The sequence below is a fragment of the Melospiza melodia genome, chromosome 18, assembly GCF_035770615.1.
Source record: "Melospiza melodia melodia isolate bMelMel2 chromosome 18, bMelMel2.pri, whole genome shotgun sequence".
Taxonomy (NCBI): Eukaryota; Metazoa; Chordata; class Aves; order Passeriformes; family Passerellidae; genus Melospiza; species Melospiza melodia.
Genome location: NC_086211.1, coordinates 9,701,450 through 9,727,469, shown reverse-complemented (window position 1 = coordinate 9,727,469; position 26,020 = coordinate 9,701,450). Strand labels below are relative to the sequence as shown.

Genomic DNA, 26,020 nt, shown 5'->3' with positions numbered 1-26,020 from the left:
TCCAACTCATTAAAAACAATTTTAAGTGATAGTGGAAAACTTTCTGGAGTATAAATGAAGTAAAATACCAGGACAAGCTGCTTAAGGTTGTGACAGAATTCTAGTAGGATTTTAGAACAATTCATGTGGAGATCTGGGTGTATGGCTCCTAGGAAGAGTTCTTGCACTGCAGACTGGGGCCCATTCTCACCAGAATCTTCCACCCCTCATAAAGGTTGGTGGATGTGCTGCTGCACAGGCTTGCAGCAAGCCTGGGCCCACAGCATGCACAACAGCCAGGGACTCACTGCAGCTGGAAGAATACTTAGCTGCCATGATAGGTGGCAGGGGATGTTCCAACAATGCCAGTGGGAAGTGCATTACTGCTTAATTCTACCATTCCTAGTTCAGACCAACAGGTTACACTGATTCAGCTTGGTCAGATTACTCCTGTACATCTGTATTTATAGCCTGTCGTGGTCTATGCTGTATTTATTCACTACCCATAATCAGCCTAGAAATAATATTTGCACAACCATGGTTTCTTTTTCTAAGTCCACAGGAGAGTTGTACAATCTGGCATTCACATTTTTAAATATATTGAAGCATCACCACATAGTAGGTAGTTCACATATGTTTTGCAAACAGGGCTATCTCAAAGTACTGAGATTGTAGCCATCTATTACAATTTGCAGTTAACAAAATGATGGTATATGCTACCTTAAATCAAATTGTGCATGGAGGCAGTACATGGTAAGGCAATTGCTTATCAGGAAAGAGTAGGAACAAAGTTGCAAAGAAATAAGTATTAGAAGCAGGTATTACAAGATCAACTCAAGCTTTTGTACTGTTTCCCTTAAGCAGAAACAGGCTAAGCTTAAGTTAATCTTACAAGCAGCACATTTACCTATTTACACTAAGTTATGAAATACTGCCATGCAGGTTACATGATAAAAAAAATAGAAACACCCTTACCTGCAACTTGATATTTCCAACTGGTAACTGCACTGCAGTAGCAGCATTGGGTCCCTGGATGGACAGTGGGAGGAGCAGCTGGGCAGTTCCTTGGGTAGTTAATAAAGCTTGAGGCTGGGCAACAACTGCAGTTTGTGGCTGCCTCTGTGGACTAACATAAAACTGAGAAATGGCATTGTGAGGTTCAGCTTTGGCCACAGGTATCTCCTGCTTGATAACAACTGCCTTTTTGGCAACTGGATTGTGGCCAGCGGTGTACACGGGCTGTCCTAAGGAATGGCTGGCCACAGGGACAGACTGACTGGTACTTGAGCAGTCAGCAGGGGCACTTTCATCTTTGACAGCACCACTGAACTGCTTCTGTTCCAAAGCAGCTGAGTTACCAAAAGTCTGAGACTGTTGCTGTTGTCCCCTTTTTTCAACCTCAAGCTGCATTTTCAATACTTCCACAAGTTTTTGCTCTTGTTCCAGTTTTCTTTTGAGCTCTTCAATTTGTTTTTCTTTTTCTTGAAGCTTGCGGTCCTTTTCTGCTACATCAAACTCCATGGTTGAGATGCTGCCACTGCTGCGATTCTGATTATCCTCGTTTGTACTTGCCCTCAGGGGTGAAGTACTCAGGAACTGGGATGGTGACATCATGGTCATTTCTGGGAAAGTGTCTGCCATACTCGTGTCATCTGTGCTTAGACTGGACTGTTCAGAGGGAGAGGGAGATATAGGCAGGGGAGAGCTGACGTTTTCAGTATTTACTGCTTTGCTGCCAGGTGCAGTAGATGTTTTTTCCGGAGGGAAGCTGGATATTGTAGTAGCCACTGGTTTATTTACTGCTGCAACAGGAAATGCCACAGTCACTTCCCCAGTGTTACCTATGGCCCCACTAGACGTTGTCACTGTGACAGAGGTACTTGTAGCAACCCCATTGTTGTTAAGATCTTGATAGGTTTTCAGACGCTCAATAAGGTCTGTTTTTGTTCCAGACACTGGTAATCCCCTCAGTTTCAACTCCATTTTAAGCTCTGCTACCTGAAATAAAATAAAATAAAACACTATAATAAAAAAGGAAAATATTAAAACTTACTGATAGGCATTTTTATTACATCTTAATAATGAAAATTATTTTCATTCCCATATTTGCTAGTTATTAAATCTCTGGGTTCTGACAGCATGCATTATCTATGAACACATTGCCATGACCTCCTACTTACTTTAGTATTTAAGTGGCCAAAATCTTAGCAGTGTTCAGCTGTACAGTGAATAGTAGCAAACTGATGATGTTTTTTCATAAACATTCAACATGGAAAAATGCACCTACAGCTCCAGTTCTGAGCTAAAAACCTCTGTAGCAAAGCAGCAGACAATGGCAGCAGTGCAGATAAAAGCAGTGAGCAGCAGCACGCTGAGCCCCTTTGTTACACCATCAGGACAGACAGATCTGTTTCTGAGAAACTTTATCAGGTCAGCTGATGATTTAATAGACTCATCAAACACAAAAGGCTCTCTTGCTAATTAGCAACCAAACAGTCACCCTATGTGCCATCTGTGTTTCCTTTACAAAAACAGTTTAAGCAGTCAAAATTGCTTTCTGACAGAAAAATGTTCTCAGTTTTTTCCAATAAGCTTACAGACAAAGTAAAGTGCAAATATGTTGAATGTAAATTGATTCTATATTTCAAAATATCAGTTAAAGAAAAGCAGTCACAAAGAATGACTTCTGTTTATCATAAACATGCACCACATATTAGAGCTGCTATTAGAGCTACCTCTAATAGAACAAAAGGTAGTGACCTCAGTAGTATTTCAGTACTCAGCCAGCCTAGAATTTAAGTTGGAGGTATTTTTGATTTGGAAATGATGAGAAGATCACAGCAATATATTTTACATCTCTAAAACCCACAGCAATTTTATGTTAAATAACTCCCTAGCCAATAACCATCAGCTGTTTCCCCCAGTCTGGTACCCTCTGCACTTGAGAGTGTGTTCTAATTTTTCTCTTTTTCAACAATTCATTTCTGAACTCAGAACTGATTTAGCTGATTCAAAGGTAAAACCACCACCAGCAGGTCTGCAAGGAAGGCTTATGTGAGTGTTACCACATCAGCAGGAATACCAAAAAATTGTGCCAAGAAATAGATAAGTGAACAGCTTTAATCACTGCAAAGCACAATTCCAGGTATTAACTTTAAAAATCTTCACAAGTTTTTAGTTAAAAATTTAAGGACTAGAAAACTGATTTCAAATGTTTTTGTTTGAATTGCATTTGACTTATTTCATATTAAAAGATTGGCTTTAACTTAGGACAATATATTACCACATTGAGAATCCAATCTTCAGAAATTTTTTCATTTTATCCCTTCAAATCTATAAGAATCCTCCCTCCCACCCCTCACAAACGTTGGTAAAGGCAGAGAGAAAGGAATTAATTGCCCACTAGATGTCCCTACGCTGCTGCTGAAGTTTGGCACATTCCTACAGCTGCTGAATCCTAAACCCCCACAAGCTGCTTCAGATTTGTCTTTAGTCCTTCTCATTTATTTCAGAAGGAACAAGATCCTATGCAATGCCCTCACAGTGCAAGCTGAACAGTCTAAACAGTTATTTATGACTTAAAGAAATTTTGGAATTTAGCATTCATTTTCATATGTGGTGTTGAACTCTGGTAAGATCTTTTCTGTTCTCTCTTTATAAATAGTCTTATTTCTGTTTCTATTTATAGCAGTGACCTCTCAGAGTATGTTTTTATTAGGGCATCTTTTCATTTATATTGCTTAACTAAACCTCTTCACTGATACACTGAAATTGTCATGAGGAAATTACTGCTCCTGTGTTTAAATCTGCCTGAGCTGAAAAACTTCACATGAAGTGAACCTCACATCTTACCCAAGGTGTCATAGTGAGGGACCATTACAATGTGTCTGAAATTCCTCCTCTTCTAATTCTTTGGGAAAGAAATGCCAGTTCTGGAACATAGGCATATGAGGAATCAAACATTTCAGTCCAGGAGAGTTGTGTGTGAAAACTTAGACACTCTTATTCTAACCAGTTAGGAGGAAAGGACAGTTTTCATTGGTACAAATTGCCAGGCATATTCTCAACAGTAACAGTTCACAAGTTATGAATTACAGGAATGCACAGGACTGGACAAATCCCTCTTATCTTTTACCTTCAAGTCATCCAAGCTTGAAGGCAGAGGACCTGGTTTCCTGCTAGGAACATTACTGGTCTGTCTTGGTGAGCTGGCAGCTGATGTTGGTGTACTGTTGTTGTTCAGAGTATTCAGTGGTGAATTCCCATTGTTGCTCTGTTTGTCATTCAGTGGCCTTCAAGTAATAGGGAAAAAAGGGACAAGAAAGTCAATGCTAAATATATTATGTTTTCAGTCAAGAGGCTGTGATTCTGAATCTCATGTCTGTGAAACTAATGAACAAATTAACTTTTTTTACAAATCTATGCTTAACCTAACACATTACTGTTAAGTATTTTCAGTAAAACAAAACAAACAGGAAAACAGAGAGTAGTATGTTGCTATTTTGGTTTGGTTTTGCAGTTAAGCATACCAATTTATGCTTCATAGTTTTGATTACTGTCATGGTATCTCTGAAGAACACTATGGACTGCAAACTCTATTTACACAAATTAATCACCAGCTAGGGCAATTAGTTAGATTTTTGTCTGGCATCAATAACCACCCTCCCATCACTGAACTCTGTGATGCAACCCTTCCATAGATGTCCAATGTTCACACACAGTATGGACTGACATAAAGCAGTTCACTTTGAAGATGATGCATTTTTATCAGCTGTACTCAAGAATCTCATAGAAGGATTCTGAAGTAATTGTAAAAAATTAAAAATGCCACCATTTACACTAGGTGTCATAAGTCAGCTCTTTGATTTCGTTCAGCTGGTTTATGAAGAAATGTTTCTGAAATGTCAGTAAATGGAACATAAGAAGCGTGGGCAAGCAGGCAGAAACATCGCCAGTCCAAATGTTAGGATACATGGTAATTATAAATACAACCACAGATGGTAGCTTTAACTTTTCTAGCCTCACTTGCTGAAGAAAAAGAACTCAGTGAAAACTCATTTTAAAAAAATAGCTGAAAGTCAATTTGAATTTAGGCTTGTGTGACAGTGGCATGCTACACTTTAAGCACTTCTAGGAAAAGATTGGTCTTAGATAATGAGAATTAAACTCTGCAGATAGTCAACTTCTTGTTTTGTTATGGGATGCTGGCAACTCTTTAAACATTTATTTTTTTGACTGTTTCTACCTATAAATCAGTGAGTGTACTTCTCACTGGTACAAGTGCTAAAGATCAGTACTAATGAGGAACTCATAGCAGCATTAGAGATGAGGCTATAAACAACAGACAAATCTTATCATATCTAAAAAGACCGATATGTCTTATTTGTAAACTGCAAGGATGTGGTTTGTGAATTTGATGTAAAAAAAATAAACCCGCAGGAATAGTGCATGTCTTTGTTAAAGACATGGTCTGCAAGCTTCTCTCCTGCCTACCTAGCTCACATTTGAGTGAAAATGGTGTCAAAACTTTCTTGATTTTGCATAAATGCATTTGAGTTTCAAATATGCATTTAGTCAGAAAAAACACATCTGACAGGTAGGATGTTCTGTTTCCATGTCACATAAAAATAACTAGGACCACCTCAAGGCTTCTCAGACCTCAGGGTTATTTTAACAAGAGAACAACCTCACACCTTGTTAAATAAGGCAAATAATACCCACAGTGATGCAAAATACCATTTAAAGTTTTCTTGGGTTCCAACTGTCTCTTTAGTGTTTGCAAACCATGTTTACTTCTAAAGCCCTAAGCCTATAACTGATGTATATGTTTTTTCTTAAAAGGACACAAACAATGCTTCACATACTTCAGCAGTGCAGGTAGAATTGTCTGGTAGTTGTAGTGTTGTTGCTGTTGGCTCAGGATCTGCAGCTGCAAAAACAGTTGCTGCTGTTGTAGCAGACGAGCATAGTTGGAGTCCATCTGTGGCTCATTTTTCTCACCTTTCTGATCAGGTGGAATATACTGATGGTACTTCAATTTTTTCACCCTTGGCTTAGGTTCTTTACATTTCTTGCTCCGATGTTTATCATTTGGGTTCTTTGGGTGGCTTTGCTGTTTATGGATGGAAAAGATTGAAACAAAACCACAACAAATGTCACTTCAAGCAGTTATGCATGGCTCAGAGATGCAGCACACCAGAGCACTTTTACTGTAGAGAGCTGCTGAAAACAACTGTCCTTGAAAACATCCCCAAATGAACCATCCTTGGAAGGTTAACATACTCCAGCTGGCTTATCCCCTGCATATGTAGGGGTCATCAAATCACAGTTTTTGAATGGTTTCTCAAAGCTGGCACAGCTAAGGGATTCTACTAGTCATGACCTGTCATTGCAAAGAGGCATTCTTCTTAAGCAGCTAAATTCAAAGCCACTTAGCAGTTTGTGGAAGTAAAAGCCAGTATTCTAAATTCCATCTGTAAACATCTGAGGTACTTAGAGGTCTAGACTGAAAGCATGGACAGACACTCCTGTAAATTACAGGCAGCAACATCTTCATTAGCAACACTCAAGTGATTAAAACTTTCTTCCTTTACAAGCTCTTTGAAATTATTTTGAGGGGAAAATTGAAGGCAGTTACCTAATCATACAGAAGGTATCAAAGCAGAAATGCTGTGTTGATCCATGCCTGTTCACTACACAGATAGCCTCTTTTGGGGCACATCTGAATTAAGGTCCTGCATTAAGTAAGCTGGTACATATCCAGTGATTTCAAAGGATATAGCCAAATTTATATTAGAAAATGACTGCCAGAGGTCATCCTGGTACATTTAACTGAGTTCATTTCACGTAGGTAAGTAGAAGTCTACATACAAATATTCATTAACACAACTGAAGACAGTGGAGTTACTGAAATGAAACATTATGGACATCTAAAAGAAATCCCTCTCTAACTGTATTTGAAAGGTTTCCAATGCTGCTGGCAAAGTCAGTGCAGAAAAGAGAATTGAGTATGTTCTTCTGATCCCCAACAAGGGTACAGGAACTTCTCCCTCACAATGCATTCTGCTTATACATTAAAACAACCGAGACAACAGTTGTGAAAAAGGAGCAATGCTGCTCACCACTGCTTGCAGGTAGACTGTGAATGCAGTGACTCTCTATTCAGTTATCCTCCATATAAAACCCACCTTCACTAAGGTTGGCCCAGGCTTTGCTGCAGATACAGAGGTTGTGGTCAGGGTGGTTGCAGCAGTGGAACGAGTCACGTGCTGTTCAATTGTAGAGGGAGTTTTGAGGAATTCAGGAACTGGAGAGGTTAAAGGTGGATACTGGTATTAAAAAAAATACAAGGAAAAAGAGAAACATTAAAAACGTCAACCGCCTGAGTGACTGGAAATAATGTGAAAACGTTAAGACAATTGACTGTCACATCAAATTCACAAAATACTTTTTCGGAGGAATGGTGAAAACAGAACTCCTGTACATGTGTACAAGTACTCTATAAGGGCACATTTTGGCACACTTCAAACACAGCAAATAAAATAAAATGGTTTCTTACTTTGACTTCTTAGTTAGCTAAGAAAACATTGCTTTATTACTATAAAATTGAGACCATCAGTATTTTTTGTCTGTGAAGTCAGATTTCTGTGTATACAAAGAGAATCGTAACACCCAAACAAGTACTGAAAGGCATTGCTTTCATAAAGGTCAAGCTTCAACAGGCAAACAAACTTCTTGCTTCAGAATGATCACGCAGCAGGACAGAAGGTGCATTTTCACCCTTCCTGTGGTATTTTCACAGAACCCCACCTCTGACTGTGCCAGGAGGTGCATTTCTTCTATATCTTATGCCAGCAGAAGTGTAAACCCGAACTTTGCTCATCTTAAATTTGTCATACCAATTTTTATTGTGCTGAAATTGGTTTGTGATTTTAGGTCTTAAAGAAACCTACTTATTTACTTCTGTGGTGAATATCCCTCTTGATGGAATACAGACTCTACATAAACAGATCTCAGCCCCTGTGTTCCTAGATATACATAGAAATCTTTACTCAGAAATAATTTTTCATTCTCTGATTATCTTCCTGTTACAGTTAACTGTGTTAACAGTTTTCATTAGTCTTTCTTGGATATAAGTAACTGAAAATGTTCAGGATATTCCACATAGAGTCTCACTGCATCCTTACACAGTGGCATTAGCACTTCTCCTGGAATCACCTCTTCTGACAGGCTTGCAGTTTTACAGAGGATGTCCACAGGAGCTCCCTGACTCCACTGCTGAACATTGCACCCCAGCTCTCTTCCTCCTCCGTTTTCTCTTGAGTCAAGAGTCCCTAGGTTTCCACATTTCTTTGTCATGGGAAAGAAGGGCATTGTGTATTTTTCTTTCCAAGAACTGTTCATTCTATTGGAATTGCATTTCTCTCCTAAAAGCCAAATCAACCAGTTCTTTTTGCATAATAACAATCCAACTGTGTGCTGACTGTGCCTTCCTACTTTTGTTAGGTGACCTGTTCTTACGTCAAGGTTGTTAATGGTAACATGAAACCAGAACGTCCCACATCAACTCCCACAGAGCACTGGTACCAGCTTCCTTTCAGCCAGCACTTCCCTCTTTCTGGCTCATTTCTGGTCATCTCCATCCTCATTTTCCTAGTGTTTACTATCATCCAGTAATAAATCCAGCCAGATGACATCAGTTGCACTTCCATTGTTTAAGAAAGCAATTAGATCCCCTAGCACAATGCTCCTTTTATAAAAGCCTCTTCTTTATATTCCGATCAGTAAACATCCTTTTTCTTCCAAATTAATTCCAAGACTTGCATTATAATGAAGTCTGACAGGTACTTTCTGTTTCATTTCTTCCTGTACCTTTCCTGTATTTTTCTGTACTACAAAGGACTTAGTACACATTTTGCAACTCTATGTCCTGGTTCTTTTGTGTTTCTGGGATAGCAGTTCCCAAGGTGCCAGTCTGTATGAACAAAGCTCTCTGACTTTTGCTCACAATTAATTTGTAAGAAATTTCCATTTTGTCTTCATGTTTCATTTAGACATCTCACTGTGTTCCCAACCATCAGCTGCCAAGAGGCAACTCTAGCCCATAACCCAGTCAGCTGAAAAGTGGGTTTGATCCCTGTCTTGCAGCCACAGAGGAACAACTCCTGATGCTTGCTTTATTAGACAGCAGATTTACCATGCCCTCCCTGTCACTGAAACACTGTGCACATGCCTGGCCTGTCCTATCCAGCCTGGTGGCAGGCTAAAGATACAAATGTCTCTATTTTTATTTCCAAGTTTCCAAGTGTTTGCTCTGGAAAGCATCTGATATCTACACAGTATCTGTTTTTGCTGGACTTGCACAACAAAAAAAAGCACCACCAAAACCCCAAATTACCTCTTTTCACATTGCATGAAAATCATGGTGTTAAACATTTTCCTCTTGCCAGAGAGTAAATTACTTCTCCTTACACTAGCCATTATCCTAACCTACACACAAAGCTTTTTACAGACTTCCCAATTTTACCTGCAAATGTTAGATAAAGCAATGAACCATACACATAATTTATTTTTAAATTCAAAAACTTAGATTTGACTTCTTCACCTGACTGCTTCATAAACTAGTCATTATTTAATTTGATCAGATCCCTATTCCAAATAATATGATTTCTGTACCTTTTCTGCTGGATGCCAACAAGAATCTAGCAGGTTAACAAGCTACAGAGAATGTATTAGGGAAACAGTCATTCTGTGCCATCAAGCAAAATTCTTCAGCTGTTTTGAAGATAACTATTTAATATCTTCTGAATTGTGAATACCTCAATTTGATCTGTTTAGAGTATGACTAAAATGCCTAATCCTTACCAGATGCAAGTACACTGGGTTAAAGCAAGTTTTAGGTCATCAGTCAGCAAGAGCTGAAGGTTCTGAAACTTCTGTTACATCCTCTAATGTCTGGAAATGTGCGGAGGAGGAAGCCTTGAAAAGAACTCTGGCTGCACTCTGCTTTATTCAAAACTTTCTTTGTATTTTTTGTATTTACTTTGTTGTAATAAAATTTAAAATTTATCAGAGGAAATTAAAAGAATAAAGGAGCCATTCCCAGACATGTCTCCTGTAGAGACCTGCTGTGCTGTTATTCTTTAATTCAAAAGGAACAACAAGGTGAGCATCTGTTTTATTCTGCAGAAGAACAACTTCTCATTTTAGATGTGTGCACAGAAGTGGCTGTAATGTGATATGAAATCCATAAGCAAAGGCTTAAAGGTTTTTCTGAAGCGCTTTTTCAATCAAGTTCAAGTGCCCTGCTTTTTGTTTCTGCAATCACAGATCTCTCTTATGCTTCCTACTTGAAAAGCTTTTGGCATGTATTGCTTTGAGTATTTTTATTTAACTCTCCATTAGGAACCTAATTCCTTACTCAGGAATCTAATTTCATGTGGTTTCTTTTCAATTTATTCAACACAAATTATGTTCTCTCAATGTGAAACCGAACTCATATCTTAATCTGTATGTTAGGGAACAATGAAATACAATGGATGTGCTGTACTTTCCATCCAGCATTGTTTCTGTATATAAAATTTACTATACTGTTTCCATCTCCTGTGATAATAAGAAAACCGAGGAGAGTAACACCAGATCCTGAACCACTCAGCTATCAGGTGTCCATGGTCATGAAGACATTACAGACTTTGGAGCATTAACAAGAGCTGTCTCTTTTTTACTTATCTAACAGTTGACTTTTACATTACTTTCTGCAGTAAGGAGCAAATCCTCAGCTCTCTAAATCCTCACACATTTAGATGCTCTGCTATAGAGATAACATTTTATCTGCCACGACACATTTACTTTCCTTTCTTTGTAAGTACCTTGAGGAAATACTAAAAACCTCAGAAAAATCAACATAACTGTTATTTTTCTTAAATAGTAAATTCCTTAGGCAGTATTTTAATAATATAGGAAAGAATTTTTAAATTATGTGGGAAACCTTTTTTGTGGACTTTTCTGAAGGTAACAGAACTGACATCAACTGTTGTTTTTTCAGTAAAGTTTCATTCTAAATGAGTTCAAGACCTTGCCCAGAAGGAAGACAGACATTAAGTAATCAATAACAGCTGGAGTAAACCATGGCCATGACCTTTTAAACAACTTCTGGGAAAGCTGCAGATCTTGTCATAATGAATTTCAGGGAATTTATGGCTTCACTGCAGCCTATGGGAATTTCATCACTGCCACCAGCTAAGCCAGGGTTCTACTCTATACACCCCCAAGCAGAAAAGAGAGTCCCAGACAGCCCTTTGTAGCAGCAGATGTATTCATTCTGTTTGAAACCATGCCCCACTTCTGCAGTGCCAGACCAAAAGCATACTATGAAGATCTTAACATTTAAAAACTGTACCTGTGTTGATGTAGCAGCGTTTGGGGTTATTGGTGAGGGTGAGTCACTTGGTTTTGGCTCACCAGGGGAAGCTGCTGAACCCTGGGATTCTTGGCTGGCTGGTTGATCTGGTGATAAAGCATCACTGCTGTCTTCATCAAATGAAAAATCATCCAAAGCTTGAGGATAATTCTCTTGTCCAACTGCTAAAATGTTTACATAGAAAGAAACAATGTTTTTTTTTAATTGCACAAATTTAATTTAGACATTTATGGCAGAATTAGCTAATTGCTGGAAAATGATCAGTTTTCAGCAGTCTAAACATATGGTACCTAAGTATTTATTGTGTTTTTAATATGAGAGTCATATTAAATCAATAAAACCAAGTGTGGAGCAGAAGTGGTTTTAGTAAGAGATTAAAAGGTACATTCAACAGATGTGGGGTGCACGCAGACACCTACGACAGGCTGAGGGATGGCTACAGATGTTTGATTATTTGTAATGATTTTTATTTTAAAAAATGTATTTTCAAAGTTTCATGTAAAAATAGGACTATTTTATTTAAATGATAACAAAGTTTAGGTCTCAGAAGCTGAAAGAGTAAGTAGTAATAAACTTAGCATGTGTTATCTTCTAGTGAACTCTACCCTCAAGAGTTAAATTATTTATTTTCCACAATGCCACATAGATTACAAACAGAAGCTGTGGGACTACTACTTGCCTATAATGGCTTCTTTAACGCTGGAGTCTACAGGAAGAATATTTTTTTCTACCAGTTCCATAGGGCCAGGTCTCTGAGCAATCTTCTCATTCAGATCATCTGCCAAGCGAGCTCTCTTCAGTTTCATCTGAGTGGCCTGTAGTGAAGGCTCTGCAAAGGTCTCTAAAAGGATATATTGATTCAAATATTCTGTTCCACTTGTTCCCCAATTTCATGACAAACAACATTGTCTTGTCTTTGCAGTAACCATTCCACTTGTATCAAAAGCAGCCAGGTATAACAGGTAACAGCATAACAGTCACATTTATTAAAAGTTCTTTAGGGCCAGAGGAGAGCATAAGGCTGTCAGGTCATTTTAGAGCAGGAGTAGAAACTGAAATATGTACATCTGATGTACACATCTGATACTATAATTGCCATTATAGATCAAGAACAATATGCAAGAGCAAACAAATAAACACACTGCTGGGAATACCTTCACTGCCATAGATGTATCTGTTAATACACAGATTTAGAATACAGACTATCACAGACACTGCAGAAGCAGAGAAATAGAGCAGATAAACCTTTAGAATGAATTGCCAGGCAATGTCATTCAGGGAGACAAGGCAGAGCAAAGCAAGGCCCTGCTGTGAGCAGCCTGGGCAGGCTCCAGATGCAGCCTGTGAGCACGTACCCTCCAGGATGTGCATTCTGACCAGCTCCGAGCGGTCCGGCCGGCTCCGGATCTTGTGCTTCAAGAAATTTTCAGTCTTAAAAGAGAGGAGGAAGCACAATTAGCTACTGTTCACTTAAAAACTCAAAGCAGTTTGACAAATCAGCCACGTCCAATCAATGAATAGTTGCAGTTTCATTCAGATGGGGGGTTAGCACTGTCAGAACACAGGCAGTAGAGGGGTTCCTCCTGCTTTGTTCTGTTTTCCTAGCAGTTAAGCAGGGCTGATGGATTTCCAACTTCTACAGACAAGATGGGAATGTTTCTGGTTTGATCCCACACCACCACATAATCACAATAGTATAGATTTGCCATAGAAAAAAACTGCTGAAGCATAATTTCCCCAAGTATCCAATCCTTAATTGGAGGTTAACCCCCCATATGTTTTAACCCCCCATAAATTTAATCCCCACTGATCTGTGAAGGGTCAGAGAAGTTCCTCTCAGATTTGATATTTTATTTTAACAAATTCTCCCAAAATAATAATACATTTTTACTGTAATGGTAAGAATTTTTCCATATACTCAGAGAATTTAGTATCACAAAAAACTGACTCTCCATTTCCAGATGTTAATCACAAGTCTACACAAAGTGGTTTACCCTGGCTCGCTCCAGGCTCTTTATCTGCTCATGGAATGCAGCTGGACTTTTCAAAGCTGTGAAGGGAGAGGAAGAGTTAAATGGACAGGAAATAATTTTCTAAAGAAATATGCTAACCAGAATGTGTGTATGAGTGTTAACACCACCTCAGAGTTGTGCTTGCAGGATTACATTTGATTTGTGCTAGTTGTATCCACCTATATTTAGCAGAGATGAGCAATACTCCTTTATAGAATACCTGGAATATTTAACAGATTATTACCATGTAATGGTTAACTTTTTCACCATCTACAAAGGTGTTTGTTTAGTTATCAAAACTGTCCTACAGTGGAAATTTTGTGAGGTAAGGTTTAGAATGCCAAAATGCCAATTTAATTTGATTTATTGCACTGAATTTTCTGGCTGTCCATACCTCATACTTGCTGTTATTAGAGAGAACTGGACCTTCCCTTAAGAACGATGTGTTGATTTAAAAATGATATAGAAAAATGTGGAGGAGTTAAATGTTCATCTTAGAAAACAGAATGATGTCTAGCTACTAAATAACCAAAAAGAGTAAAAAAACCACTGTTAACCTAGCAATAACATAAATTGTGGAGTGCTCCATCTCAGTGCTATCCACTTAGAGATCCTCCATGTTTCCTGTGCACCTCTCATTTGTTTGGAAACCTTTGTCATTCTACTCTTTAAAAACTGCTGGTTTTATTAATAATGCCAACTCATTTAAGTAATTCAGTTTATTTAGTCATAATTATTTAAGTAGAGAAAATAAAAGCAGAATCAGACTAGGCCTACCTGCATTTCTGTCACAATGGCTATTTTAACTGAAACATGATGCACTTGAATTCACTGAAGCACAGTGAATTCACTACATGCTCACTTAGGTTATCAAAAGGATCCCACAAGTCTTTTCAAATGCTGAAGTTATTTTTAATGATCTCACAGAAATGCTTATCTTCATAATTTTATATATTCAATTCATAATTAACACTACAGAAATACAAATTACTAGGTGTAAGTCTTACGTGGCATGATGCCCTGGTCCACCAGCTGTTCTCGTGTCCGTCTCTGTTGCAGCCTCAGCTGAAGTACTGACAAAAGAAAACATTGATTCCTGTGTGAGCACAGTCTCCTCATCCAGTGCAAAACCCCCATTCCAATGATACCAAGTACTGCAACCTTAGAAATTCTTTCTGCTGTGTATTCAGCCCTGACAGTAACCCCCAGGAGCCATCCTAGGAACAGCTGCTGTTAACAGTTCCCAGGGATGACTTCCATCCCCACTTTCACTGGAGTTTGCTCTCAGTCTCATCCCTGATGCCAGGACTGTATTTCCCATGTGCATCCACTTTTCCCACCAGTCAGGCCTCATGAGGAGTGTTGAGCTTACATCAAGAAAAAGTGAGGTAGAAAGAGTTTAAACCATAAACTGGAGCCCATAATGATTACAGAGCCTTACTGCATGTCCTAAGCCAATCTTACATGACTTCACTGGGCTGAAATAGAAATGAACTGTGCAGAGCATTTTAGAAGAAAAGGTCTGTGTGTGTCTTGCTGATTGTTTCTTCTTAAGGTTTTTTTTTTAATATAAAGGCTGATTGTACATTAAATAAACTTTGCTGAAACACAAGAAACTGAAGCTAAGCAGAATTTTATCTGCCTTATTTAAAAACAACAAAAAAGTGTTACAATCAGGAACACACCTTATTCTCTCTCTGAACATCAGAAAATGTTGGTTTTTTTGACTGAGATATGTGTTATCATAATTACTTAAAGAACAGAATATATCCAGTACTGTCAAATGTGGAAAAACAGCTTATAAAGCTTCAGAGGTAACTTCTTACATTTCATTACATTTAATGAAATGTTTCTCACACATTTCTGTGTGTCAACCAATGTGACATATATTAAATGCTACACCAGAAACCACAAAACCTGGGGGAAGAGGTAGACATTAAAGATTTATACTTTTAAAGATTATGGCTTTTTGTTGCTGGGGGGAAAAACAAGGGGGGCAAAAAGTTGTTTCTACCCCTCCCATCCCCTTGTTTCTGTATCAAATTATCATAATGCTTCATTATCTCCTTGACACATATAGCTACTACCCCAAAGTGAAATTTCATCTTCTGAACAAGGGACAGTTAAGACAAAGTATAAATCACATTAAAGATGTGATATTTACATGCTGAAATTCCAACTTGAGAGCTTATTATGGGTGTATGATTATGGTATGCTGTTCCTATTGTATTTCACAAGGAAGCAAAACAAGCTAATGCATTGTCCAAAACATCAAAATGAATGTAATTTCTAAAAAATTAAGCTAAGGACAAAGTTCATTGTTTCCAGAATTTAAAAGGAACCAGCTTATTTCCTGTTCTGCAGTACAGGAAGGATATTCCTCTGGCTAAGGCATTAAGACCGGGAATAGCAAGTCCTGAAAACAAGGACATTATTTTCTTGTGTCACACAAACATTGAGAGTTCAAATACAAACATTTCAGGGCTGTGGCACAGCAGATCAGTTCAGACTTTACAATTTTCTTTTACAATTTTTTCTTCACTAAGCTTTCTCATAAAGCCCATTTTGTAGGGGGAGCTGGTTCAGCTATAACTACCTAAGCATTGCTAGGGATGTGCTTTCAATATTAGTAATCACAAGTGGGAAAGAACATTATTATTGAATATATTATACTGAACATTATATCTAAATATAAATGATAGGAAGCCCTGCTGTGTAGTTTAGGAATGTATCTATGATTTGTGGCTTCATTTATGGTCAGATATTTGGCTTAAGCTTTACAGAAAGACTAAAACCACAGCCATATCCTAAACAATGTACAGTGTAAAAAGGGAACATACATGGAACTAGAGCAAAAGGGAGAGAACAGTAAGAATGTACCTGCACATAAACCTTATGTGCTCACGTGTGAAGCTTTAGCATTTTTTAAGAAAAAATGTAACAAACCTTTTTGTCTCTCATAACATTACTTGTCTGCCCATCATCTGTTCATCTACACTGGGCACTACAAAGCAATAAGGGAAGATTTTGAAGTTGTCCCATCTGTATCTGGACAAGTCATAGAAACAGTGAGAAAATCAGAGATATAGAAGATATAGAAGATATAGAACATGTAGTTATTCACTTACTAGATAAATATCATGAACTTATATATTACATAATAAGGAAAGGACAGCCTGTAGCATGACTAATAGGAAAGCACTGCAGGGGAATGCTAAAGAAGAGATGACTCATAGTTAGAAAGATGGTATAAGATAATAACTGAAGATTTTGACTTGACCAGAGCAAGGTTAAACAGAAACCAAGCTGGATGAAAACCAGATGTTTGCTTTTGCAATCAACTCCAAAACTAACGTTGAAAAAGCGTTTCATAGCTACACTTTTTAAAAAGATAAATATTGAGCAGTCAAATGCATTATTAAATAGAAAATTTTCAAATAGAAAGCAATCTTGAATAAAACCCCTAAACATATTATTTTTTAAAGTTGGAAAGCTAAAAAGGTTTTGCTACTCCAAAGCAAATCCATCAGAAAAAAGCCAATATTGATATCTCTATGAAAGAGATACAAGGATCTAAAGGATCTAAAATACTTTCAGCCCCTACAGTGACACAAAGTAAAAAGCAGAGCTGTTTATAAGGATGAAGCAGAAGGACCTGTCTGTGAGTTGCAAAACTTCACACAGTCAGAGCACACCTGGGTTACAGGTCAGGGTGTCAGAGCAGGAGTCACAGCACAGGCAGGAGTGACCCTTCAGTGTCTCTGCAGGTACACACAGATGTGTCTCTCTATACTGGAGGGGAGCCTGCTGTGGCTATGAAGGGAGGGAACAGCAGTGAGGTCTGTGAAAAGCTCAGGAGGAAATGGGGACTCACAAGAACAGCCAGCCTGACAGGAGGATGGGAGTCATGGAAACTGAATCACACGTTTTCAATAGGGAAAATATAATGAAATTATCTTCAGAGACAAGGATGAGCCATATGAGAATTCCACTTATGGCAAAGAATTGCTCATTTATTTCTGTGGGAAACTATCTAGAACAGAACACAGGTTGGTTTAAATCTAATGTAATTAAAGCTAATACAGACTTTACTTATGATATATATGGAAATCCACATAGCAAGAGATTTCTAGAACAGTCAGTAACACACAAAGTGGTATATCTAGTAAAGCTGGATTGAGATAAGGAGACAGCCTAAAAAAAAACCAAAAAACCCACCAAAAAACCACTAAAAAATCTAAAAACCACTGAAGCATTACCCAAATCTATATATCTATATATGCACACACACATATATATTATATATGCATATATATTTTTTACTCTTGTTCTAGTGTGGGTCGGGGTTTGGATTTTTCCTTCTTTTGTTTTTCTCCCTCCCCTTTATTTTAAAGAAACATTTACAGACAAACCATCATGGAATGTGGGGAAGGGAGAACTCGAAAGACAGGAGGTGGAGGTACTACAAAGCAAAGTTGCCCTTGGAATGGTGTTTACTCAAACATTGTGTTTTACAGATGGTTCTTATCAGAGTAAATCCATTCAGCTTGCTGCCAGATAGTTTACCTTTCACTTTTACACTTTTAAAATCAGGAAGTTACCTACATAACATCTAAAATCATAAGTGATTTCCAAAATGAAGGCACAACATTAACAAATATTTACATATGTTGAAAAACTATTAATGCTGTTAATGCTGTTCCTCCTATTTAAAGTACATGTGCAAAAGAAGGGCAGTGTTAACACCATTAAGCAAATGTAGTTGTTAAAAGACAGTACAAATATTTTGCACTTCACATTATCTGGCAGGAATCCTCCTTCACACCACTGCAACTCTAAAAATTGTCTGTGAACTGCTTCTGAATAAAAGCCATGCACAGAGAGGTCAGACCAATTCCTGCTGTGACCGAGGGAGAAGGGAGGATTTTCTTTTTTGTTTTCAACTAAACATACGATTTTAACACTTGAACACCAGGTGGAGAGATTCCAAAATTTCCATGTGTTTTCTTAAGTCAATAAAATGATCACTAAAGCTTGAATAGCTTATTTAATACTTACTGACAAAACAAAAAAGCATAATCCCTCCTCACAGTAAGAACATCTGGTTATCTGACTCTCAGAGTCAGCAGAAGTCTTGTGACTGCACTGGAGGGAGAGTGTTTAGCCAGCACAAAAGCTGAGTGCCAGAGGCTGGTGCTCCACTCTGCAGCTCCTTCCAGTGTCAGCACACCAGGGAATCAACACTTCTGACCAGGGAATGGAGATGGTGGTGCAGAAAGGGGAGCTCACCCATTAACCAATGCACTTGGTTATGTGGAAGTGAATTTCTGTAAAGCAGTAACTTTTATAAAGCCAATGAATGCCCTGTTCTCACCCCAGGAGTCCTGCTCAGGTTCACACACAGTGTGCCCCAAAGGGCAGAGACTGAGGATAACCAGAACCAGCAGCTCCCAATCTCCTGCTGGAGCGCTCTGGGGGTGAGAGCAGAAGTGCCACAAGCAGGCACTTGAGGAGACACAGCACGTTCTGTACACCTTGGAAAGGCAGCAAACAGCTCTCTGGGCATGTTTTACTTGCTGTGAGTGGCAGAAGGAGTGAAATAAAGTGTATTATTGAATCACCCACAACAAACAGCTTTTATCAGAGCTGAGCAAGTGATGCCTGTTACGAATCTGTAACGTGTATCCTATAGAAGAGCAGTCTCAAAGTAGTACTACATAATCACAAGCACTGGAATGTAAAGAGGCCAAAAATAAATCAATAGTTGTCCTGCAGGAACAATGCTATCTACACCGATTGACAAGCTTTCACCACTGCTTCTTGCCTTGAAAAAAACCAGAACACATATTGTGCACAGTTCCAGCGGTTCCAGCACTAATAATTCCACATCTAACATAGTTCATTACATAGCCTATTAATTTAAGATCAAATTTTAATCTTTTTATAGAAGGTACTATGAAACAGCAAATAGTTGTTGCCATTTCTCAATTACACAGCTGAAACAAACATTTCACCGTGGACACAGGGTCCAGGAGACACCACACAGTCCTTTCAAATGGCAGCAGGAAGAAACACAACACATCGAGATTTTTTAATGTTCTGTATGTAATAATCTCATTATTCTCCTGAAGTTAAAATCCAACAGATATTACCTATTTAAACACTTCAAACTGCAAGTGGAAATGAGAAAATGTAATGTCCAACATTCCTCCATAACCCCTTGGAAATTTCCAAGAGCGGCAGAAACTCCAGCGCAGGCTGCTAGGCTGGCTGCCATGGAAACAGACAGTGCTGGAACCGCGGCCGTTTCCTCTCGGTGCAAAGCTGGGACACTGAGAGCCTCCATTTCTCTCTGCCAGCTGCCAACAGCTTTTCTGCAGCCCGTGCCCCCTGGAGGCTGGGCACAGCGGGCAGAGGCTCCCGGCACAGGCTGCAGTGGCACCGGCACCGCGGGGAGACACAGAACTGTCCCCTGGGCTGAAGCGCTGGACCCTTAAGGCAAGGGTGTCACCAGCGTGTGGCACTGCACAGAGCACAGAATTCCACCGGGAGTGATCCCAGCATCACCTCTGCCCTGGAACTGGGACACAGCCTCACAGGGCAGCAGCTCCAGAGCTGCAGAACCTGAGCACCGAGTGCCCATGGGCATCCTGCACTGCTGCCCTGCACCCCACACCCCACTGCTCACATCCTAAAGCACCGAGTGCCCATGGGCATCCTGCACTGCTGCCCTGCACCCCACTGCTCACATCCTAAAGCACCGAGTGCCCATGGGCATCCTGCACTGCTGCCCTGCACCCCACACCCCACTGCTCACATCCTAAATCACTGAGTGCCCATGGGCATCCTGCCCTGCACCCCACACCCCACTGCTCACATCCTACAGCACCCAGTGCCCATGGGCATCCTGCACTGCTGCCCTGCACCCCACACCCCATCTGCTCACATCCTAAAGTCTGGATTTTCTACACACCCTAACTTTATGCTAGGTTAATCCTCCAGAAATAGGTTTTGCTTTCTCCTGAGCTGAGATTTCTCTCTCAGCTCTATGATGAGGTATTGTACTTAATCTATTAAAAAATGGTTATTTTTTTCCCACTAATATTTGTTCTGCAAATAAAAAAAAATATAGTAGAAAGTATATTTTATGTAGTAAGTAAAAGAAAGAGCAGGTGATATGCGAGGTACATAATTCAGGAAGGTTATGGAACATGGTAGTTTGCACATGGTATTACACATTCCACCAGTCCAAAGTCAGAAATTTGTTAATATAATGTTAACTTCATTTATATGGCATGTCAAAAAAGGAGAGGTGAGAAAACCATGAAAATAGCTACTTTTAATTTGTTGGAAATGATTCTAAGTAAGCTGTATGGAATTTTAAGATAAAATGCATTTTACATTGTGGTACTCATTCCCCATCAGCCTGAAGATGGTAACAACAGCATATTAAATACTCTTCGTTTTAAAACAAAAATAATTTATCACCAATTCATCTTGTAAAAAGTATCAGACATCATCTAACCATGAGTGAATGCCTTCACAACTTCCATGTATGCCAGAATATAATTTTTAAAAGGAACTATTTTATTTTATTTAGTTATCTTGCTTTCATTAAAAAAAAAACCTTACTGGTTTGTTATATAATTTCAATGTTCTTTTTTCCATTATTGTATAAGTGATTTTTCTGCTAAGACTATATCCAAAATAATTAAGAAAAGTTGAAGCAGCTCTTTTGCATATTCATTTCAAACAATTATTCGGTCATACTTCCATTTCAGCTTAGAAATGTACTGTGTAAATGTAAAGTACATGAGAGGAGACTACTGAGGGCCATTTCAGATCATCTCTCCAGAATTCTGGAGGGGGGCCCTGCAGGACGTCCAGATCTCCCAAATGACACCACTGTGATTTAAAGCTTTTGTCTGCAGCCAGTGCTGATGCCCAGATGAGTGCTCCAGCAGGAACAGCATCCACTGAAAGCACAAAATGAAAACCTAGATGGCAAAGAGAGCTGCATGTAAACTGAACATTTCAAACAAACACATGAACTATAACAATATCATTAGCTGAGAGGCTTAAATGACTAGGATATAGGACAATCTGTATTGTATCCTATTGCTGTGGAACATGTTGCTTAGAAACCAGCCAGAACATACACAAGCCTTCAAACAAATTACTGGGATGTCTGCTGGGATGAATATATATATATATATATATATATGTGCATGGATATGTAAAAAGCAAAATCTATACCTTTCATTATTCTGTTTATGTCTTTAAAATGAGAAAAATCATCATGTTGGGTGAGAAGTCTTAACAAACTAAAGCTTATATTACCATTTTCTGTAAAATTGCATAACTTCAGTATATTAACAATAACATTTTCTAAATCTGCAAGTATTACTCTGCTTAGTGCAGACCTCTGATTTTTTAAAAATAATCTGCATTTCCTCAAATACCACTATTAGCCAAAAAGTGTACTGTGAAGGGGCTCATGAAACTTGAGTTTAAATTCTACATCTATTACAGCTTCCTTTGTGATAATTTGGAGTGTATTACATAGAATGATGACAGATGATTTCCAGCCAAGCCCCCTCCATTGTCCATGCTATTCCTAGGCACAGCAAACAAAATGCACACCCAAGCAGATTCTCCACCTCAGGAGAGTACACAGTAATTGAAAGCAGAGCAAGGTGGATTGCACTGAGAGCCTGCTTGCAGCCGGGGCTGTGAGCAATGGTACTGAGTCACCTCTGCTGCAGACAGCTCCAGACTCTGCAGATGCTCTGTGGGTGAGTCCAGCTGATCACAGGCATGGAGAAGTTGCTGCATTAGGGAGGACCCTGCACTGGAGGCTGAGGCTCCCACGTGTTGTGGTGGATGTGACAGGAAAGAAGAATCCCCCAGCAGAGCAGCAAAGCAGACAGTGCTTTCAGAGAGTGGTTTCATAACTCAATATGATCTAACACAGCATTACCAATGAAAAGCCAATGGTCTGTGCCTCCCTCCACTCCCAGCTGCTTCTGCTGCTTTCACACTGGCAGAGGTGCCTCCTGCCAGGTCTGTGCTCTGGCCTGGCAGCACCATGAAAGAAATGCTCTTCAGCAATAGCCACTGACTTTGGGCTCCTAATGCCAACAGGAGATAGAGGCTGGCAGTGTGTGACTCCTAATGCCAACAGGAGAAAGAGGCTGGCAGTGTGCAGGGTAAGGTTGGATGGGAATACCCCTGGCCCTTGGCAGCAGCACTCCTAATCCTTCTATAAAAACTTCAAGAAATCTTATAGTTGCCATAGCAAGTTTTTTAAAAGCTCTTGGTTAGCCACTATCGTCTTCTAATTGTATCCATATTACATACAAAGTCAAATTAGTACATAGTAGTCTTGGTTTATTGAAGTAGTTAAGCATGTGTTTATTATAATGGTATTACAATATATTTATTATTAATTTAAGTGCTACACTGAAGAAGAAAATTCTGTGGAGTAAATGCTGATTTACTTTTACGACATACAATTATACCATGACATTAAAGAGACTGTTTATGGTAGAGTTTAGCACAGCCCTGCAGGATCATTACACAGAATTTACAGTGCTTCCTTTATTAACAAAAGAATAACACTTTTTTCACCAGTATTTTTCTCATTATCTGTGTCTCAAGAAACATACCTGATGGACTACCACTAATAAGGGGTCATAAAAACACCTCTAAACAGCAGATGACACAACTTAATGCTTTTTCTTTATAAAAACCAACCAAACCAAATAAACCAAGAGCAGAATCTTTATCATGCCAGGGCAGGAGAGCAGAAGAGGTCAAGAGTATCATCAATACTCAACACGCCAGCAATAGCAGGAAGTCTGTTGAATAAACAATTCTCATGCACCATGGATTTGATTGCAAGGGATGAGGGGAAGAAATCCTTCCTGACTACACCTGGTAATCTGTTACTCAGGCAGCACAAAGACAATTCCAGTGCACACCTGAGAAATCCACTCATTGCACCCTGTATCCTGTTTGCAGCACTTGCCAGTCTCCAGTTCCTCACAAACCAGTAAATTGAAAATGCATTACAAATCCCGGAAAGAAACTGTGTTTCAAGGTGGAAATAAAATTTCCTTCCTGGCTAGTTTTTTTTAAATTAGAGTAGCCTGCAGGCAACTGGTAACTTTGAAACTCAGATTATGATATGAAAAATATGGTGCAAACAAACTGGGATTCAGCCTCCTTTTAAATCCCACCTAATCACCAGACTGAACTGTTTCACCAGTTTAATACTGTGTCTTCAGGAGTTCTGTATGGTCATAGAGCTCATCCATCTTTGTACTGAAACAACTCAGGGTATAAAACAAGATCTCCTCAACTCTCTCCAGTGCTGTTGGAAACCTTTCAATCTGCAGGCCAGATATATTCCCAGGTCCCAACAGGTGCACTGTTTGATGGCACTGAATATTCCTTAGTAACTGTATGCACATTTAAGGCTTTTCACTTGAATTTTCCAAGTGTTTTGGTTGTTTAATTGACAGAGCTACAAGATGCTGCAGGAGGTACAGTCAATGGTACAGGAATTTCTGAAAAAGCTGTTTAGTTAGCACTGTGTGGTTCACCTCAGAGACAGAAAATATATTTGTTCCTTGCTCATAACAAAGGTAATTTTGATCAGACAGATAAAAGAACTTTTTTCACAAAAAAGGCAATATGCAACAACAGTATCTGAGCTGTTTACAAGAAGTAAGTAGGATTCCCTCCCATGCTACAGGATGCTATAATGTGTATCAATAGCCTAAGGAAAGAAAAAGTTCAGCTTTGCAACTAAACTGCTAATGTCCTTAATATTAATTTGCTGAAGACAGTGTTATTGGTTTTGCTTCCACCAAAAATCCCTTTTCTTATAAAGAAATACTAAGTAAAAAATATTGCACCTTGCAGTTCTCTTAAGGTACTCATTGCTGAAATAAGCACTGCACTATCTCAGGATTTTTACATTTACCAAACCTGTGCAAAGTAGCTTATGAAACAAAGGCACCTTTTGAATTGGATCTCTACATAATTACATTTTTAATTTTTCCAAGTTTTATAATTCATATATCATATTTTTAAGTATTTTTGTGTCCTAAGGAAGAAATGTTTGATAATTCACGTGGCAAAACCAGCCACATCATTTTAAGGAGGAAGAAAGGAGGAGAAAAGAGGAGGGCAAAAAAAAGAGAGACAGAATGGCACAAGCTAATTTAGAAGATACTGTTCTGTAAAATAAGTTGTCCTACAATTTATGTTTTTCAAAAAGTAAAATCTGTTACCTGTAGTATTATTTAAATAGGATTAAACTAACAACTGCAACTGAATTTTTAAAAATCTATAAAGTGTCTGAACTACATATTTCATAACATAATGAACTGGAAACATGAAGCTCTGTTTTAGTCCCTCTAGATGTAAATCAAGAAGATTTGGAGTGTTTTCAATAATTCATTCTATATACCACAAGAAAGAAAATGATTGTTTTTCTAAGCTTTAGAAGGAGGAAAGGCTGGAAGAGGAGATCCTGTAGTCAATCAAACTCTCAAGAAGAGGTTCATTATTTTAATCATTACATTGCCAAACTTGGGAGAGATAAAAGAATAAGATCTATTCACTGGGGAAAGTGAAAATGGAGAACAGGTACTAAAACACAGAAAAGGAAGCAAAGATAGTGATTATGGAAAACATATCTTCTTGTATGCAGTGAATAATTTAAGCTCTCAAATATTAATGAATTTAGACTGGCAGAGTATCCCATAATTGCAGGTTTTTTGCTACTCTGACAGACCATCATTACTGTAATGTACATTCTTTCATCCACTTTCTCCATAACTGACATGCTTGAAGAGGCCTGAAGATAATAATCACTGCTGTGGTTACTCATCAGCCCACCTACACTACCCACCCTGCTGCCTTTGCCATGTTTTTTTGCCCTTGATTTTTTGGTAGCTTACCCCAGACAGGTTTTGTTTCTTTCCTACATCACTGCCCACCCCTGTGACCCTCCTGGCTCCCTTCTCTCGCTGCTGTCCCCAGAGCCTCAGCAGCAGCAGCAGCAGCAGCAGGGCTTTAACTGGGCTGCTCTGAGTTGGGAGGCAAAAGCACCCCGAGCCAGAGGCACTGCCGGCCCTTTCTTTCATCCTGTCTCCCAGGCAGGACTTCCCTGCCACAAGGGAGGCAGAGCAGTTCTGCTCTCAGCCACTGCCACAGGCAGCAACATCAACCTCACAGTACCTTCCTTCCCAACCTCTCAGTACCTTCCAAACCTCTCAGTACCTTCCCAACCTCACAGTACCTTCCAAACCTCACAGTACCTTCCCAACCTCACAGTACCTTCCCAACCTCACAGTACCTTCCCAACCTCTCAGTACCTTCCTGATCACCAACACACCTTCAGTACCAGTACCCTGCACAAAGATCAGGGCTTTCCTTAGCTCAAACTTAAAGCTAAGTAATGGGAGGCATTACACTAACCTGTCAAGTACTGAATTTAGTACTGAATATGGGCTATCTTTTTGCCAATTTAAACACTATTAAGATCCAAATTTAGAAAAAGAAATGGACAAAACCCCCAAACAAACCCAGCATTTAA

The 26,020-nt window shown here is 39.0% G+C and overlaps 1 protein-coding gene across 3 annotated transcripts in view; it reads right to left on the bottom strand.

The window, feature by feature from the left end:
• Positions 1 to 26,020, bottom strand: part of MRTFB (myocardin related transcription factor B) — a 66,926-nt gene that overhangs the window by 11,944 nt on the left and 28,962 nt on the right. For all 3 annotated transcript variants that reach the window (XM_063171050.1, XM_063171052.1, XM_063171051.1), the window contains 9 exons: positions 14,418 to 14,483; positions 13,393 to 13,448; positions 12,754 to 12,829; positions 12,078 to 12,239; positions 11,378 to 11,562; positions 7,167 to 7,307; positions 5,844 to 6,091; positions 4,115 to 4,271; positions 955 to 1,977 (listed from right to left, as the gene is read on the bottom strand). In XM_063171050.1, the coding sequence (XP_063027120.1) occupies positions 955 to 1,977; positions 4,115 to 4,271; positions 5,844 to 6,091; positions 7,167 to 7,307; positions 11,378 to 11,562; positions 12,078 to 12,239; positions 12,754 to 12,829; positions 13,393 to 13,448; positions 14,418 to 14,483 (2,114 nt within the window). The remainder of the gene's footprint in view (positions 1 to 954; positions 1,978 to 4,114; positions 4,272 to 5,843; positions 6,092 to 7,166; positions 7,308 to 11,377; positions 11,563 to 12,077; positions 12,240 to 12,753; positions 12,830 to 13,392; positions 13,449 to 14,417; positions 14,484 to 26,020) is intronic.